The sequence below is a fragment of the Stenella coeruleoalba genome, assembly GCF_951394435.1.
Source record: "Stenella coeruleoalba genome assembly, chromosome: 1".
In the NCBI taxonomy this organism is placed as follows: domain Eukaryota; kingdom Metazoa; phylum Chordata; class Mammalia; order Artiodactyla; family Delphinidae; genus Stenella; species Stenella coeruleoalba.
This window is the reverse complement of record NC_137169.1, coordinates 34,164,343-34,184,528: the sequence shown is the minus strand read 5'-3', so window position 1 is coordinate 34,184,528 and position 20,186 is coordinate 34,164,343. Positions and strand designations below refer to the sequence as shown.

Genomic DNA, 20,186 nt, shown 5'->3' with positions numbered 1-20,186 from the left:
TTTATAGAACTCCTTTATAGAATAGGTAGGATTTTGTGGGCTGCTTCAGGAATCATCATCATAGAATCTTATTTCTGTGGGAAAAGTGTATGTTCAATTTTCATATGCAATCTACAAACAAAATTTAAAAGCACAGTCTTTTCTGGATCTTTTCTTTAGAGTAAATAATTGAATGAGGGGCTCATTTCCATTGAGGTTGATAAATGATTATTGTGTGATTTAGGGCATGTAAGTCTAAAACCACTGAGTAAGAGTGACAGTCATTTAAAATTTAGAAAATTCTGAAGAGTAAGAATTTGATAGGAATAATAGCTAACATTTATTGAATGCTTATTTACTGTGTGTTAGAAACTCTTCTTAGTGCTTTGTATATTTAACTCATTTAATCCTCACAACAATCCTTTGGGGTGGGTACTGCTTTTAATCCTCACCTTACACATGAGGAAACTGAGGTATAGAGAGGCTAATTTACTTGTTTAAGGTCACATAGCTAAAAGTGGAAGAGCTTAGATTCCAATCCAGGCAGTCTTGCTCCAGAGCCTGTGTTCTTAATCACCATATCTTTTCTAATGTAGGACATTGACTGTGTTATTTTCCTGAAATTGAACTAAGAGTAGAAACTTTGGCTTTGCCGGTGTATGATAACTAATTTTGAAAAATAACAGCGGCTACTTTTGCTTGGAAATAGCTTAAATTATTGCTTCATTTATAAATTAAAAAAATTGTTTTTTTATATCACATGCTTCCAAAATGTAAGGTCAATCTGTAGTAGTTTATTTTCTTTCTTGTTAGGTTTCTGCCACAATCAGCCTTGGGTACCTGAATATCCACATGTACTGTTCTTCCTATAAATAGAACTTACTTGCCCTTTTCCCAAGGGAAACAACCCAGAGTTTCATCCAGTTATTATATCCAGCCGAAATTCTAAGCTCTCTGGGTGCATTCACTTTCATTAGATCCCAGAGTGGCTTTTTGGTTTATAGTGGTGAAGGAATAGGATAATAGCAATAAAATCTTTTATTCAGAAAACAGGATAATGGGAAACACAAAATAGTCACTAGGCCATATCGATTATAAAATCCTCCTGGGTAGCAGTGGCAGAGACTCCATGAAAGTATAATAAGTTCCTTGATTCTGCTCTTTGCTGGGCTGTCCATTGTCCCCTGTGCCCTCTGAAAGTTCTCACCTTGTCCAGTATCCTCCATGGCCACATCTGTGGTGGGTATTGGTGAAGATGCCCTATCTGGGAAATGCATAGGCTTTATAGCTCACTTCTTGTTGATTAGCTTGGGTATTATTTTGGAAACTTAAGAGACTTTTGCAGTCTAGACACCCCTCTGCCGCTTTACAGTTATCTTAAAAAGCTTAGTTTCTAGACTTTTTGCTGCTTTGAGCCAGAGGACATGCCTAGGCAGAATTTTTTAATATGAAAACTCTGCCCTTTGTGCTCTACTTACCTCTGGGATTTCTAACCTTTTGGTGCCATGGAACCCCTTCAAAGTCTGGTGAAACTTGTGGACCCTTCTCAGAATAAGGTCTCAAAATTCATAAAATAAAATACTTAGGATTACAGAAGAAACTAATTAATTATATTGAAATATGGTTAGCAAAATATTAACTTTAAAACATAGTAATATATATGCCTTTGAATTAACACATTAAATAAAAAATCTAGTGGCAAATCTATACACTGTCATAAATCTGAAGTAGTCGATGAGTTTAAAAAGTTGAGATTCTGCAGCATTTGTCACATATGAATATATTTGTGATTTTTATTGATGGCAAAGTCACAGGTACTTGTTAATGCTGCTGTGATTTGTTGTCTACTTTTGTAATTAAAGGAAATGCTAAGTTTCAGTTACAAGTTAGTGGAAATAAAGAATATATTTTCCCCCATCCAAGTTCATTCACCTCTTTTAGCTCCTAAGGGAATGATGGCTCTGGGTGGGGCCATTTGAAGTGATAGTCTTGGGTGGAATGTCAACACCCTCACAACATTGCTTTTGTGTGGCAAGGCACCAGTCTTCTCTACTGCCAAGGCTGTAGTTTTGCAGCTATCACTCAGTTACTTAAGTTTGCTACTTCAGAAGCACTTGGTGGTTTTTTTTCAACCATGTAGGGCTTTAAATTACAGGAATTTTAGCTTGAATTGCAGGCCATAGGCAGGGAGTACCTCCCTTAGCAAACCTGCATTTTCTCTGCTTGCAACTTAATTGAAGTTTATTTGCCTTTTAGGACTTTGTTTTAAGCGGCTAGAAGGAGCCAACACATGCCAATATTCTCAATTTTTCCTATAGTATTTCTCTCCTTGCTCTATAGCCTCAGTTGGCATATGGTTTGTTTTCCAGTTACAGTAGGTGACAATTTGACCAAATCCTTTGTCACTCTTGAATAAGTGTAACAAGCTTTCCATCCTGCAGTATTAGAGTTCTTAATGTTTACCTCATCAATTCCTCTAAGAGAGTGTCTTATTTTAGGTCCTGTTACTTGTATCACCTCACTTCCATGTCCCACATTCCATGTTTGTTAGGAATTGCATTCACCTGCTGGTAGAGATCTTTTTATAGTGGTTAAACACATAAAAAGTCTGGAAGGTAGGCAGTTCAGGGCTGGGGTGGCAACTTCACAATTGCTTCACCAAAAAAATCAGGGACCCAGATCCTTTCTCTCTGCTCCCATGTCCTCAGTGTATGGCTTTCATTCTCAAAGGTCACCTTATGGTCCAAGATGACTGTTGGAGCAATAGCTATTGTATCCACATTCCAGAGAGCAGGAAGGGCAAAAGGCATAATACCATCCAGAATAAAATTGGGGTTGTATTCCTAAGGAAGAAGGCCAGAACAGGTATGAAGTGGCAGTTAGTGGTCTCTGCCATAGACCTTGCTTCTGGCTGCCGAGATGCAGTAACAGGAATTACGTTTTTTATATATGAATATTATGTTTAAATATATGTATTTTTTGACCCCCTGAGATGTGTGTGATCAGAATTACTGCTGTGGTAATTACAAGGATTTCTTTTGAGTTCTCAGTTGCTCAGTTTTTCACATGCCAAGTGTTAAGACAAAATGCCAAGTGCTAGGAAGGGAGGGAGAGGATTCAGGAATATCTAGGTCACATCATCATTACCTTCATTATTCTTACTTTATTTTCCTTGATGTCTTCGTCTTACCTCCATTTAGGAAAGCCAACAATATCTCTACCCATTTCCTACCTTTTTATCCTGTTGCAAATTTTCTGTGTAAGCCTTGGCTACTCCTCAGTTGTTAGGGAAGTTACAGAGGGAAGCCAGGCAATGTGCTAAAGTAGCTAAAATGCATATTTGGGATTGTATCAGTGGCAGAATTTCATTAAGTGAGGTCAGAACCCCCTCCCTCCTCTTATGTCATAAATTAGTGTGGAGTTGTTATATCTGGATGCTCTTTACCTTTTCATTGTATGCAGAAAAAATTCCTTATTCTTTTAAGCAATAGATACCATCATAGATTTAAGAACTTCAGACATAATTTTTTCATGCCTTGGTTTATCCCACAAGTAACATTATCTTCTTATCTTTGGCTTCCATCTTCCCATTTTTCTCTACTTTTTCAGTAGAACTCTCTGTTCCTGTGTAGTACTAACTTGTCAGTCTGTGCTGAGTCATGCTTTTTTCCAGTTCATAAAGGACTTCTATCCTGTGGTTATCCTTACCTCATACTATTGAGTCCTCTTTCACCTCTTCCTTTTAGCTTTTAAATGGGTTTGGTCTTGTTTGCTTGGGGAGCAGCACACCCACACCTTCATTGGCTAGTCACTGTTTCAATCATTTAACCACCATTTATTGACCCTTTACCTACTGTGCTCCTAGGCATTGTGGGAACAGAAAAGAATAAGAAAGTTCCTTCTTCTAAGGAGCTCATGGCCTCATGGGAGAGAGGTAGATAAAGGTAATTTAATTCTGTGTAAGTTCTGTGATAGAAGTATTTATAGTCAATGGGGGTAGGATCTAGTTCAATTTAGGAGATGGAGGATGGGAAGAGTGGATTGATCAGGCTTTCTGGAGGGGGAGGTGTTTGGTTTGAGTCTTGATGAAAAAATAGAAGCCAGCTAGACAGAGTGGGAAGGAAAAGGCATTCCAGAAAGGAAGACTCATTCCTTATCCAAATACTGTGTTATTTTTCAGATAATGTGTACCTGGCATGGTGTTGGGTAGCATCTGAAGTACTAGTGTACGGTCACTATCCTCAATGGGGAGGTGGGGGAAAAGGGAGTGAGGGTAGAAAGCTTATGTTCCAGTTATACATGTGAAACAGCATGGTAAAGCCAAACTGAGGTTATAATTGCTCTAGGAATTAATAGAGAAGGATTAATAAAAGGTTAATGAAGCTAAAGTAGTTGAAAATGAGGCATTCAGATTTAGTATAATATGAGAAGGGGAACCATTTAAAGTTTTTGGGCACAGTGACATGAAAACATTGCTGGCATTTCTCTTGGAGTATATACATGTACTCTGGAGGTGATTAGCAGGGAGGAGTGGTGAGAAATCAGAGCCTAGGAGGCCAGCTAGGAAGCTTTTGGAATGAGGTGAGGTAATGAGGGCCTGACATTTCTTAACCAGATTTCCATAACCAGATTCCTCAGAGCCTCCCATGCTGTTTTTAAATCTGCCACCATCTGTTCTCTTATACAAGTGGACTTCTGTCATCACCATTCCACTAAGAGGTTTCTTTCTAAAGTTACTTGAAGATCTGGTCAAATCTAATGGTCACTTTTTGTGTTCTTAGTGGAGAACCACTGCAATAACCAGCCTAAGCAGCAACAATAGAGGCACTTTTTACCTCACTACCAAGAATATGTAAAATATAACAAATTGCAAAGAAAACAGCAGCCCCGCTTTTTCAGATTTTAAATTTGAGAAAGATTTTTATACTCTACTTCAATGAATAATTCTTACTCATGATGCCTTTGATGGCTAGGCACCAAATTCTTTCCAGCCTATTTAGATCTTAACTTTCTTTAAGTCTTAGCTGAAGTTCTTCCTTCTCTACCTCTTAAGGCTGCAGCCCATGTTGTCCTCCACCTTTTTCTGAGCCATTGCAGCACCCAGAGCTCTTTTCCAGCTCTTTCTTGTGTTTGACCTTCCTAATTGGAGTACAGGTTTCTAGAGGACAGAAATTTTTATCATACTTGCTGTGTGTATAAGATTTTACTCTAGGATAGCCTTGTACACGTGTGTAATTATAAATTCTTGTTTATTTTTATAACAGTATTAAGTACCTACTTAGTATGTGTTCATGTTATATTACTGAGACTCTCCTAAAGTCTCAGTTAGTGGCACTGGGGGAAGGAAACAGAAGTTAAAGATGGTTCTCAACAGGGAGCATCTGCTGTATCAGTTATATTCCAATTTGGAATGTACTTTTACATTATCTTTGAAAATGTATGTGACTGGCTGCTTTGGGAATTTGAACAAAATAAAGCTACTCAGTGGAGACTTAATTGAGGCAAATAGGATGATAGCATGGTATAATAATAGCCAATGTTCGTAGAATAAAATGTGAATAATAATAGCAGCAACTACTGTTATCACCACTACCAGTAGCTAACATTTATTGACTCTTTACTATTTGCCAGTGGCTGTTCTGAGTACTTTATATCAGTGAGAGGTAGGTACTATTATTTTAATTTTACAGGTAAGGTATGGTAGAAAAACTGCTGGGTTGGGCATCAGGAGATCTGAGCTCTGGTTTTAGTTCCGCTGTTAACTATTTGTGTGAATTTGGACAAGTCTTTAACTTCAGTAGACCTTAGTTTTTCATCTTTAGATTGGTGGCTTTGTTCTCTAATCTCTAGGATACTTTGCCCACTCTTTGACATTCTGTGATCTCTAAATTATCTTGGCTTCTTATTCCACAAGTTTCTATCACTTATTTCATGATGGGAACAAGCATTTCTGGCTGAGATTGTAGAGCAAGGTGCTGTATAGAGGAATTTAAAGTTCAGGTTTCAGAGGAATGCATACAGCAGAGATGGGGAGGGAAAATGAAAAATGTAAAACTGTTAATCAAATATTGGAAAATATTCTATCTGCATTGCCAGTAGTTAATATTCTACTGGCAATGCAGATAGAATCCTCGTGGCTAGCTCTTGATTTATAATTGCTATTGCTTAATCTTATTTACTTTATGGTTCATTAGTACCCTCCCAAGATACTCCTAGAGTAATATTATTAACTAATACTTATTGAATGTTTCTTCTATGCATAAGTTATCCCATTTATTTCTCAAAGTAATATTTCAACCGTAGGTACTATTATTGTTTCATTTTACAGATGAGATGGGGTTTAGAGATAGTAACACTTTCATAGTCTCACAGATAGTAACTGGTAGCATAAGTACTTGAATTCTGATCTGCCTGACTCCAGAGCCTGTGTTTTTTATTAATCTACATTGCCTCCCAGAAGTTCAGATCCTAAGCACATACTCCAGGTTGCTTTTTGCCTGCAGCCATTTGGAATGAAGGGTATATATGGGATTCTTAGCCACAGTTTTTTTCTTTTTACTGAGATACTTTAAGTTTCTTATTTTGTTTTCTTTTTCCCTTTATTTTTATATCACTTAGAAGCCTTTCATTCCTCTCTGCTTTGTTGTCAGGCTCACTTTTCCTGCTTCTTTGATCCCAGGATAGGAAAGTTTGTACCTTTTGTTGAAAGTTTGCCATTCCAGTGTGAGGTGTCAATCTTTGTTTCTATATTTTTATCTTCCATTCTTAGAGCGGCTTCCTTCTTTCTCCAGAATATGTGTTAACCTGGCAGATGTTGTTTTTTCTTTTTTCTTTCTTTGGGTGATAATGGTTTGAATTTTTCAGCCTTGGAGAGAAATAGATTACAGAATCCAGATCACTGGATGTTTTTGTAAGCCTGTCGTTGAGTTTTTAATGTTTCTTTTCTTGCTGTCCATTTATGTGATTTTATCTCATATCCTACACTCCCAGATCTTTAGTTTTCTTAAGCTTGTTCTTTGACTTTTTTTTTTTTTTAAACTTCCTGGCACTGCCTGTTCTCCTTTTCTCTAGTTCATCAGTGTCCTTGAGTTTGCATTTCTTTTTTCAGTCAACTCCCCCAGCTAGCTTGTCTCCTTGCTATTCTTGTCTACCCTGCTTTACTCTTCCTATCTCCCACCTGCTCAACTTTACCTTCTTTCCTCCATGTAAATTCCTCAGTTACTTCTCTGACCTCTTGCCTACACTTTAATTTTGGTATTCTTTTGTATGATTTCCCTAAAATTTGTGTAAAAGAAATGCCAGATATACAATCTTAAGTTTTAAAAGGGCCTGCAGTGTTGGTGAGTAAAGAGCTGGACTGCAGACAGATTTATTCATACTATGATCCTGTCTCCCTGTTTAAAGTGACAGATAGTCTTTTTAAGAAAACTGGCCTCAGAATCACTTTGTGTGTATGTATTGTTCTATCTCTTAAACAGTTTAAAACCAAATTTGTTGTGTTTGGAGAGGAAGAAATTAAGAAAAAAGATTGGAAATGTTGATCCCTTAAATATTTGGTTTGGTCATTAATATACTCAATCTTTTTCCTCCAGATTTAACTCAGGCTTTCCCTCACTTTGGAACTCCTAGATTTGTGAATATTGGATATTTTGAGAAGCGGGGGTTCTTTCCTTGATATTGACTAAGGAGTCTATTTACCTTCAGGATGACATCTGAACTGGAGAGCAGCCTAACATCTATGGACTGGTTACCACAGCTCACCATGAGAGCAGCCATCCAAAAATCTGATGCTACACAAAATGCACATGGAACAGGAATTTCCAAGAAGAATACACTTCTTGACCCAAATACAACCCTGGACCAGGAAGAAGTCCAACAGCACAAAGATGGGAAGCCTCCATACAGTTATGCCAGCCTCATTACATTTGCAATTAATAGCTCACCCAAAAAGAAAATGACTCTAAGTGAGATTTATCAGTGGATTTGTGATAACTTCCCATATTATAGAGAGGCTGGCAGTGGATGGAAGGTAAGGATTTTATTTAAATTTTTATTTTTATGCTGTAAACAATAACAATACTAGCTTTTATTGAAGATAAAGCTTTGTGGAGGCTTATATAATTAAAGATGAAATTCTGATTACTAGTCATTTTTAGGGTTAAAAAAGGAAATTAAATGTTTTAAATTAGATGAATAACTTTATTTTGGGTAGAATATTAATTTGTTAGAGCTTTCTTATATTAGAGGACTGACATAGCATAAGGTATTGGAGCAGAGATAATGTAGCATTCACTAGAAAACAATACCCACAGTTCAGTTAAGTTGATAGTGTGTCTGAGGTTTAAAAAAAAAATAGCATAGTATTGCAACTAGTACTGTTTTTATCATCAAAGATTTTTTAAAAAAACTCTATTTTGAAAGAATTCTAGATTTATAGCAGAGTTTTGTAAGTAGTACAAAGGGTTCCCATATATCCTTCAACCAATTCCTCTTTTTTAACACCTTATATAACCATAGTACCATTATCAAAACTAAGAAATTAATACTTTTGACTAAGCAGTACTGTTAGCTACTAAGTAAATTACAGACTTCGTTCAGATTTCACCAGTTTTTCCCACTAATGTTTTTTTTATGTTCCAGGATTCAATTCAGGATCTAATCTAGGATCCCACATTACATTTAGCTGTCATTTGTTATGTCTCCTTAGTCTTCTCCAATCTGTAACAGTCCCTCAATCTTTTCTTGTCTTTTATGACCTTGACACTTTTGAAGAGTACTTGTCAGGTATTTTGTAGAATGTTCCTCAGTTTGGATATGTCTGATATTTTCTCAGTTAGATTGAGGTAATGCATTTTGGGGAAGAATAATGCAGAGGTGATGTGCCCTTCTCTGTCTATCAGTCATATCAGGGGGAACTTGATGTCAGTATGTCTTACTACTGGTAATGTTCACCATGGTTCTTTGGTTAAGGTGGTGTCTGCGAGGTTTCTCCACTATAAAATTACTATTTATCACTTTGTAAATTATGAAATGTTTTGGAGGAGATACTTTGACAGCATGCAGTACCCTGTTTTTCTTAAATTTTTGTTCATTAATTTTAGTGTTCGTTGGTAGATCATTACAGCAGTTTTTATTGTTTTCTAGTGGTGGTTTTCTTTTTTCCTTTATTCCTTCCATATTAATTGGGATCCTTCCCAATTAATATGGAAGCCTTGTCCCTTCCTCCCCTTTTATTTATTTATTCAATCGTATATTTGTAATAGTATGCACTCATGGATATTTATTTTATTTTTTGTGCTGTCGTTATTTGTTGCTCAGATTTTTGCTGCTTTTGCATTGGGAGCTCTTACAGGTTGGCTCCTGTGCCCTTTGATACGGTAGAGTTCTTTTGTTTATTTACCACTTCTTAACTTTCTGGCACCACAAGATGTTCCAGGCTCATCTCGTACCTTTCCTGCCTCAGCTCTAGAATCAGCTACTTCTTAAAGAAGGCTTAGCTCCTCATCGAAGCTTTTTGAGGAACCTTCAGATTAGTTACCTACCTAATCTATGTTATATGACAAATAATTCAGTTTTCTTTTGTATCTGCACATTTTACATTCATATTCTTATGTAGGAGTTATCCAGTTGTGTGCAGTGTGGGGTGTGTGTATTTGTGTGTGTGCATGTGGAAGAAGGGGACTTACGGGGCTTTAGGTCTGCCATCAGCTGGTAGTTCCACTTGTTTCTCTTAAGCTTTCATGTCTCAACACCTTTGTCTTTTTTGTTTGGATATACTTATTAAAGGCATTTACTGAATTACTCTGCACCCGTGATGTGTGCTGTATATCATGCCAGATAATCAAGTACCTTATGGGAAGGGATTTTTTTTGTATCTTTTCCTCTATTCCATGCACTAGCACAGTACTTCCATTTAGTAAGCCTCAGTAAATGCAGCTTGAATGAAGGCCAGAATCCTGGTCCCAGCTTTCTTTCCTAGCTTTAATTTTTGCTAGTTCCCTCTCATGTACTGTTTCTTCTACATATTCCAGCCTATTAGTTGTCCTAGAAATAAATATTTTGATTTTTCTTGCTTTTGTTTTTCTCTTACTTGTCCTTGGACTTTCTCTTGCCCTTTGTCCAGTTGGCATTATTCTGTTTATTCTTTAAGCTCATATGTAATCTCTCTTTTCCCTGTAGAATTAATCTTTTGTGTTTCCATATGTTTTATTAATAACTCTATTATAGAACTTACAGATCTTTGTTCAGGGATCTTGTTTCATCTAAGTCCACCTTGAGAGTGCCAGATTCAGTCTGCTGGATTTCTTGCTGCTGGCCACCCCAAGTTATGGTCTGAAACTGGTTTAGAAGTAGTGATACAGTTTCATCTGGAAGATACATGGTTTGGATGTAGTGAAGAAGGAAGGATGGAAAGCGAAAAATGGGAATAGGTTGAGAAGGATAATGTTGCTTTTTAGAACTAAAAGATACGCCAGGGAGATTATCTGGTCCAGTCTGTTGCTTTAGGCAGACCTTGAATATTCCTGGGGATTGCGGTTTCATAATTATTCTTTTAAAAAAGTTTCTTCCACCCAATTTCAGGAGCCTAGAACTTGCCATGATTACTTTAAATTTTATTTTTGTAAACATAGAAATATTTTGAACATCTCACATGGAGACAAATGGAAAGTGGTTTATCTTCTCCTTTGCTCAGGTCCTATCTCTGTTTTCATGTTTTAGTTCCCATTCACTGTCCTAAGATTTGTTTAGCATTACTTGTACAACTTGCTGCTTACTGTTTCTCCTTCAGGTATGGAAGGGATGGGTTAGGTGAAAATGGAAGGTCATATAGAACTTGTGAAATTAGCTTGTGTTGTTTGAAGAGAGGATGGAAGAAAGATCCTAAAGCAGTTGTCAACCACCTTTCCAGAAATGTAGAGCCAACTAAAGTCACCCAGAGGAGAAAATGTTGTCGTGGTCGCTTAAAAGGATTCAAATAGAATTTTAATATTTAGATGAACTCCCTTTCATTTTGTGCCAGGGCATTGAAGGGAGATTACATATTAAAAACAATTCTTTGAATAGTCCATAAGAGTTATAAAAACTCTTTGAATTTCCATAATTGAATGATTTTGTAATCTGAACTAGAGGAAAAGGAATTTTTTTTATGCTGTTCACCTTACTAAAGAAAATTAACCTATTAAGTTATTGGAATTTAGAGTAATAAAAAGAAAAATATAAAAGAGTGTGGTATGGGCATGTGGGGGTGTATTCTACTTTTCTATGTGAAGAAAAAAGAGAAATAAGAATATATTATGTGTTTGCTTATTGTTGTAAAAGAAAGTTAGGAATAATAAACTAGAAATATAGTAAACATAGTTACCTATAGGGATGGACGGAACTGAGGTAGAAGAGATAAGGAAGGGAATAAGATTATGAGTGTACCTTTTTATATAGTTTTGAGTTTTGAAACATCTAAGTGTTTTACACATCCAAAAAAATATAAGGGAATCAAAAAGGATGAAAAAAGAAAACCTTAAAACTGAATATAAGTAGAAATAAATAAGCCTTATATCAAATGTATAACATAATCGCACAGAAAAATTCAAGAAGTTTTGAAAAGAGCATACCAAGGTTGAAAAGAATTACAAAAGAATCATGGACTTCATTTAGTAGATTTGTCTTTGGTAGTGGTAATTTGCTAGAGGCAGTCTGTACCTTGTGTGACCACAAGAAAAGAAGTTGAGAGTTGGGAGCAATTCTGAAACAATCTTATGTGCATGGTAGGATAGAACAAATGAGTACGTATATTAGTGTTTTGGGGAGTCAGGGCTCTCACAGTGGGAGAAGAGAAGTAAAGGTGGGAATGTGGTGGTTGATTTGAATGAGAGATGCCAGTTTAAACTCAAGTGAAAATAAAAATCAGTGAGAGTGCTTTTAAATTCAGATTCCTGGGTCACAACTCCAGAGATTTTGAATTAGTCATCTTAGAACCTAGGAATCTGCATTAAAATTCATCTCAAGTGATTCTGGTGTAAGTAGACTGTACTTTTGAGAAACTACTTTTGAAGCTGGGTTTTCAAGGCCAAGCAATATACCATTATCAGTTATTTAACCCGGGCCATTTTCCTCCAGCTTACTCTCTGCCATCCTAGTTATCTCTACCTCTGCTCTCCCAACTTCTTTTCTTAGGGTTGTTAGAGGTAGTGTCTCCCCAAGTTGTGAGGTCTGAAGTCATCTCTTTTCTTCATTGTGTGTTGTAAATACATGTGTTGGCTCTCATATCTCTCCAGGTGTTTTTATTTTCTAAATATGCTTTTGGCATTTTTTCCAACAGATTTGTGATTCCCATATGAAAAGCATTATATTCTAGGTTCTGAGTTGGTAGACAAGATCCCTACCCTTATGGAGCCTACTTATATTTTGATATAGAATACAGTATGGAGGAGGAAGACCATTAAACAAATAACTGTGTGGTGAGAAATCCACACTTGGCCTAAGCTAATAATTTATGAAAGTCAGAAAGGACTTCCTTAAAGAACTAATGTTTAAACCAAGAATGAATTGAAAGTTAAGTAGACTCAGTTGGGTGAAAGGGATGGAGGAAGGCTGGCAGCAGTAACTTTTGCAGGGGGAGCAATAAATAGAAAGCCTAGAGGTGAGAGAGACCATTGGAAGGGGTTAGTATAGAGAGTATGACAGCAGGATAGGGTGAGATTATGAAGAGTCTTGTGGAGGCTTTAAGGATTTTAGGTTTTATCCTAAGTGCAATGAGAAGTTACTGAAAGGTTTTAATTGAAACAGTAATGTCAGATTTGCCTTGTGAAGAGGTAACTGCCTGTTGGGTAGAGAATGGTGGAGGAAGGGTAAAGAGAGGAAGGTAGAGGGTGGACACCAGTTAGGAAGCTGTTGTACTAGTTTTGGTGAGACTGGTGTCCTGGACTGAGGTAGTAACAGAAGAGATGGATAAAGTAGGTAGATTGAAGGTAGACCTACAAGATTTGGTGACAGATTTGTTTTAGATGGTGAGAAGGAGGGAGGAGTTAAGGAGGTCTTACAGGTTTCTGATTGGAACAGTTATATGAATAACTGTCTTTAAATAGAGAAGGGAAAACTGGCAGAAGACCACACTGAGAATAAAGATTGAGTTTAGTTTTAAACATGTTGAGTTGGAGGTGTTTCTGGAGATGTCTAGTAGATTGTTGAAAATATGTGTTAACTCAGGAGAAAGGTCACAGATGGTTATTGAAGCCATGGCTGTAGATGAGATTGCCTAGGCAGCAAATGTAGAAGTGAAAAAAGGACAGTGTCAGAGTCTTGAAGATTTCCAGCTTTTAAGCTTTTTGTAGAGGAGGAAGATCTAAGTAGAGATGTGTTCTTCCACTGTGAAGCCATTTAGAAAACATGACCATTTTGATTTCTTCTTCTGACCATCTTGATTTTGGTTTTTTCCCATCTTGAACTTTTTAGATGGGTAATTTTTCTGATTAGTTCCTTCTTTTCCTTGTCTTCTTTTGGATTTGGAGTATTGTTTATGATTTCATTTTATCTTCACTATTATTTTATTAGTTATACCTCTTCCTAAATTTTGTTTTAAGATGTGATTACTCTAGGGTTTACCACCCACCTCTTTAACTTATCCCACCCTACCTTCATTATACCATTTTATGTATAGTGTAAGAACTTTATAAACCTTATACAGTTGACCCTTGAACAACCCGAGGACTAAGGGGGCACTAACCCCTGCACAGTCGAATGTATAACTTTACAATTGGCCCCCCATATCCATGGTTCCTCATCTGTGGATTCAGCCAACCTTGGATTGTATAGTACTGTAGTATGTATTTATTGGAAAAGTCCGCATATAAGTGGACCCATATAATTCAAACCCGTGTTGTTCATGGGTCAGCTGTACTTCTAATTCCCCTGAGCCAACCTTTGTGTTATTGTTATTGTACATTTTACTTTTACATGTTATAAATCTCATAAATAATTGTTATATTTGCTTTAGACAGTTATCTTTTAAAGGCATTACAGATAAGAAAAAGTGATTTTTAAAATTTGCTTTCATTTTCACAGTTTCTGGAACTCTTTATTTCTTTTTGTAGATCCAGGTTTCCATTTGGTATCATACTTCTGCCTGAAGAACTTCCTTCCAATATTGCCAGCCAACTGGCGGTACAAGAAATGACTTCTTTCAGCTTTTGTTTGTCTAGAAGTCTTTACTTTGCCTTCATTTTTGAGAGATATTTTTACTGCATATAGAATTGACTTTTTTTTTCTCTTAGTGTTTTAAAGATGTCACTTTGTTGTCTTCTAACTTGCATGGTTTTTGAGACATCACTGTAATTCTAATCTTTATTTCTCTGTACATAATCTTTCGTTTTTTCTCTTGCTGCCCTTCAAGATATTCTCTTCATTTTGATTTTCAGCTTTTGGACTATAATGAATATAGTTGTGTGGATTTTTAATTCCTTCTGCTTGGTGTTCTCTGAAATTCTTGCATCTGTGATTTGACGTCCTGCATTACTTTTGGATGATTCTTGTCTGTTACATCTTCAAATTTTTCTTCTACCCTATTCTTTTCCATTTCTCCTTCTGGGACTCTAATTACATGTATTGTTCCACAGTTCTTGGATGATCTTTTTTTTTTTTGTATCTGTGTATATGTGCATGCCTACGTGCATGTGTGTTATTTTGGATAATTTCTATTGATCTAGCCTCAAGATAACCTGAGCCTTTCCCTAATTGGGTCCAGTCTACTGATGAACCATCTAGGGAATCCTTTATCTTTTATCATGTTTTTTATTTCTATCATTGACATTTGACTCTTTCTTATAGCTTACACATCTCTGTTGAAATTCCCCATCTCTTTATGCAAGTTGTGCACTTTTTTCTACTTGGTGCCTGAACATATTAGTCATAGCTTTTTAAAAGTTCTTGTCTGATAGCGTCATCTCTCAGTTGGGTTTTGTTGATTACTGTATCTCTTGACAATGGGCTTTTTTCTTTTTTCTTGCTTTTCCATGTGTCTTGCAGTTTTTGATTGAGTTCCAGCTACATGTGTAGAAGAATGGTAGAGATAGAAGTAAATGCTATTTGTACCTGTAAATGGACAAGCATCTTTTTTCACAGGCCATTTGTGTGGGGAGTCGAATTACACTCATCAGTAATTGAGCTGGATTTGGGTTTTGTTGTTGGTACCTTTGCCTTTAGTATACCACAGACTTTACATTCCTCCTGCAGTAGACTCCTGTTACCTTGTGCTTGGAGTGGGAGGCTTGGGTGCTGTAGGGTTTTCTCAGTTTTCCTGTTTTCTCTTTAGGTTTAGTTGTCTCTGCCCACCTTGCTACAGATAGGGGTCTCTGTCCATGCTCCTGCCCCTCCTCTCTCTGAAGGTTGTCACTACTTGTTATTCACTGCTGGGCTTGTGGTAGGGGCTGGTGTTTTTTTTTTTTTGGTGGGGGGTGGGGTGTCTTGATCCAGCCTTAGTCTTATTCAGGCCGTTGGACTTGGGGGTGGGGCTTTTTCAGTGGTTTTTTTCCCCTCAGCCAGGTTAGTTATCCTTGCTTATCCAGTTACCTTTGCGTGGGAGTTTCCTGTCCCTTTCCCAGCTACAGTCACCCTCCACCTCAGCATGGTGTATTGGTGTAGGATACTGGCCCCTGGGTAGTTTCTGACACTTGTCTCGTAGGTAAAAGGATTTTGCTTCCTCCATCAGCAGGTCTTTGCCTGTATCCTGGGAAGGTGTTTCCTATCCCTCCCTAGAGGCAGAAGGGCTTTGTTTCCATTCTTTCCTCAGAAGTAATCTTTGCCAGAGCCCTGTGGGTGGGAAGTTTTGTTACCCCTACCTCAAACTTAAGTTTTTTGCTTTGTAAGATCTGTAGAAGGTGGTGTGGCTTTTTTCCCCCTCGTGGCCATCAGTTACCTCCTTCCTGCTTATGCCACAAAGGAGACTTTCTCTGTTTTCCTTTCCTGCCCCCAATCTTTCTTGTGAGCATACGGTGAAGGTCCAAGAGCTTCTTCTGAGCTTGAGAGTGAGTGGAAATTTCCCTTGTGTCTGGGATCCTTGCTACTTTAAACTGATACCATGCTTGGCCTTTCAAATTTTAGCTAATTTCTTGGGTGCTTGGATGGTGGCCATCTCTTTCTCCCATATTCTGCCGAAAAGTGAGACAGTTTGTCCCCTTTCTCCTTGAATGGGCTTATCCCTCTTAGGAATTTTATTTGTTGGGCTGCTTTGCAACCTCAGCTCTCTGATGTGGCTTAAAAATAGACTTTTTTTTTGGCTTACCCATTGGTTTCTCATTGTTTGGGAGGGATCATCAGTCTTTGTAGCTGTTTACATTCCAGGTAGAGGTGGAACTCCCATTCATAAGTTTTAATTGATGTTTGGTAATAAGATAGGCTTGAATTTACATTCTCTGGTCATCTTTTAAAAACTTCTTTAATCCCAATATTGCCTCATGAGAGGCAAGTTTTAATGTAGGCATTGTTAGAGTTCCGAATTTTATATTAAAAATAAAATGACATTATGCCAAAAAATAACCCTCTGCCCAACATCCAATTCTAAGTAGTGGCTAAATGCAATTGGAGCCCCTCCACCAGATACCTGGCCATTTTGGAACAAACAAAATTATGAAATGGATTTTAGAGCATTTAATTAAGAAGAAATGGCCTTTGGGTATTTTCTGTAAAAGTTGTGGCATAGTCCTGTTTATTCATGAAAGATTTCCTGTTTCACAGATTCTCCAGGTCTCTAAGTGCGTTTTCCTTCCATCCAAGTTGTTTATTCTTCTTGCTACATTGAGGAACCTACATGTTCTTGCTGGCTTCTCTAGTCAGTGTCTTCCCATGTGGTTTTCTTTCTTAAATATTGTAGTGAGAACCTAATTGGTTTTTATGTACTCTTGTAATGGAGCAGTGACATTTTTTTGTTTATAACTTTTTAAACTCATTAAAAAGTGGTAACACATGTGCCTTGTAAATCATTTGAACATTGCAGAAAAGTGAATGGAGGAAAATAATCATCACTTATAATTCCATGTAGAATAACTCTTAGCATTTTGCATTATGGCTTGTTTCCAAGAATAAATAAATTAGCTAATAAATATATATATCACAATTAAAATCATAATATGCATACAATTTTATATTTGGTATTTAACGTTAATCACAGACATCTTCCTGCATCATTGAAAGGTCTTACTAAACATTTAAAATGGGACATATAGTCCATTATTTGGAGTTTTGCAAAATGCACTAGAAACTGTCTTTTCCAATAACTACTCCCCTTTGTAGCATTCATAATTTGAAAATCAGAAAGGTTTAAATTTGAAGCTCATTTAAACAACTTATTCCATTTGTAATTGTATTCCAGTGCATAGAGATATTTAGGTTTCTGATTGTTTCTAAAGGGGGTTTTGGTTTTTGGATTCCAATGACCTTATGGCTTTTCTTTCTTTTTAAATTTCAGAATTCCATACGACATAATCTGTCGCTGAACAAGTGTTTCCTTAAAGTGCCTCGATCCAAGGATGACCCCGGAAAGGTAGGATTCATTTTCTTAAGATAAAATAATTGGATTCTTCGTTGTATCTGTTGGCATGTTTGAATCTGAGTTATATTTGTTATATAAAGAAAGAGAATTGGAATGAAAGCATTTAGGAACAGAATTGGAATGAAAGCATTTAGGAACTCGTCTAGTTCATTGATAAGGAACCTTTGTGAAAGAGCAAGTCCTCCTTTACCCACCCTGCCCTATTCCACCTCACCTTACCTTACCCTTTTAGTTGATATGCTTCAAGGACCAGCCAGGCAGGGAGAGATTTCTTTTTAAGCAGTGAGAAGCTAGCTAGCTAGTATAGAGCTGGCCCTCTGTTATAGTTTGCTGTTTCTAATCTAGTTTTTGTTTGGTTATTTTCTTAAGTGTTATGCATTAAATTAAATTTGGCTTTTGAATTGCTTGTTGAAACCACAATTTATTATTACATAGAAGAAGAGAATCTGTATGTAATTGACAAGTGGAAGTAACTCTTACCCTGAAGTAAAATTTTCTCTGTTATATCCTTGTTTTCTTAGTTGCTGTTTTTTCCTCTTCATTCCATTTATCTTTTGCCATTGTTACATTTTTAGTATTTTATCTGCAGAAATGTCCCTTTTTTTGGGTTTCAAAGCCATGTCAAATACATGTGGCCTGAACTTGGTACTAGTTGCTTGGTTTCTAAAGCTCAGAGTACTTGCTTGGGCCATATTTGGTTGTCATGATAAATTGTTAGTTAGATTAAGACTTTGAGATAGATTATCTGTTGTCAAGCACGCATTCTTTTTTGGATGGTTAGACTTCTTGTCATCTTCTTCAGGCTACTGTCCCTGGAAGAATTTTTCTAAAATGTAAGCCTGGTCATGTTATCACCCTGCTTAAAAGCACTCCCCAGTGTCCTGGAGATGTTTCTTTGTTATAAAATATCCTTTACTATCTTTTCCTTAATCTGCCTTTCTAGCAATGATTTTACCTCATTCAAGACTCACTGTGAGGAACTATCGATACTTGAGGTTTCCCAGACATGCCTTTCCTATGGTTTTCTCTTATTGCACAAACTCCCTCTACTTGTCTGCATACTCCTTGTTTTTTAAGATTGAGCTGCAACATTACCCTCTGAAGTTTTTTTGTTTTCACATACTTCAGCTGAGTTTGTTGTTCCATCTTTTGAGTTCCCGTTACTTTGTCAGCATCGTAGTAGTTCCTAACTGGTTTCTCTATCCTGGGGCTTAGTATCTCCAGTTTATAGTAGCCAGCCATCTTTCAGAAAGGTTAACCTAATCATATGGTCTCTTTGTTTAAAATCTTCATTGGTTATCTGTTGCCTTTAGGTTAAAGTCTGAACTTAAGAGGGTAGGGACAGTATGTGTATTGTTCACTTTTTAGCCCCTGTTTCTTGCACAGTGGCTGGTGGCACTGAGGAGACACTCTTGTTGAATGAGTGAATGAACGTAAAGTTCACCCTTGAACAATGCGTGGGTTAAAGGCACTGACCCTCTGCACAGTCGAAAATCCCAAGTATAATTTATAGTCAGCCCTTGGTATAAACGGTTTCTGCGAATCCACAGTTCTACATCTCCAGATGCAACCAACTGCAATTGTAGTATTTAATGTTGAAAAAAATCCATGTATGAGTGGACCCGTGCAGTTCAAACCTGTGTTGTTCAAGGTCAGCTGTATTGTATCCTCTGCTAGACTGTTAACTTCTTGAGGTTGGGCATGGAGAGTTATTCATCTCAATTGTAAAGCAGGCACTCTTACATGATGAATGTTTTATAGCACCTTCTATGATCTGCCCCATCAAGTTGGTTCTCAATAAGATTGAATAGATTATTGTAATAGTCTTATTTGACCCAGTTTATTATTTGTCTGTATTCATAACTCTCTAAGATTGTGAATAGGAATTGGTGAAATTTTTCTTTCCTTTAAAGCAGGCTTATTATAAAAAAAGAGGAATTATAACTTTTTATATTTGCTTCATTACAATTTCTGATGGGTAGTGAGTGTATGTGAATCTGACTAAAAATCTTCTTAAACGAGTTTAGAGATTAGCTGTTTTATTAGAGTTCTGTGAAGATACTAATTGGAATCTGTAAACATTTGATTCAGATTTGATTTTTAAATGAGGTTAAAATCATTAAAAAAGAAAAAAACAACACCCATGAATGCTGAACTATATTATGTACTAAATTTTAACCAATTGGATATCTATTTTAAAAATCTTGTGCTGTTAGGTTTTTTTTTTTGTGCAGAACTTAAAAGCTTTTTCTACCTTTAATTAAATAATATCATGGGGTAAGGCAGGTGAATAAGTAATACCATGTTATTCTTTGCAACTATTCATTTTGAATCAGGGTTGTCTTACTCCTATGCAACCAAAACAGTACAGAAATAAATTGAATCCTGGGAGGTTAATAAAAGCTTTCAACTTTTACCATTAGTCTTTAATTTTAAAGTTTCACTTTTATCAAAACACATCATTGTTCTCATTGACTTTGGTGATTATAGTAAATATACATTTGATATGATAAGTATCATACATTTATCACTGATGTGATAAATATCATACATTTGATAATACATTTCTACTAACAGTCATCTTTATTTTCAGTCTCAAGGTGAGATTTAAATACCCATTGTTCTTATTAATTTTGGTCAGAAGTAAATGTTGTAAATCTGATCTTAT

The 20,186-nt window shown here is 36.6% G+C and overlaps 1 protein-coding gene across 5 annotated transcripts in view; it reads left to right on the top strand.

The window, feature by feature from the left end:
• Positions 1-20,186, top strand: part of FOXJ3 (forkhead box J3) — a 129,084-nt gene that overhangs the window by 31,614 nt on the left and 77,284 nt on the right. For 3 of the 5 annotated variants that reach the window (XM_079901506.1, XM_079901505.1, XM_079901502.1), the window contains exons 3-4: positions 7,684-8,008; positions 17,435-17,509. In XM_079901506.1, coding sequence (XP_079757632.1) covers positions 7,684-8,008; positions 17,435-17,509 — 400 coding nt within the window. Of the gene's footprint in view, positions 1-1,976; positions 7,320-7,571; positions 8,009-17,434; positions 17,510-20,186 lie in introns of those variants that run through there. The other 2 variants (XM_079901504.1, XM_079901503.1) reach the window with 2 other exon arrangements.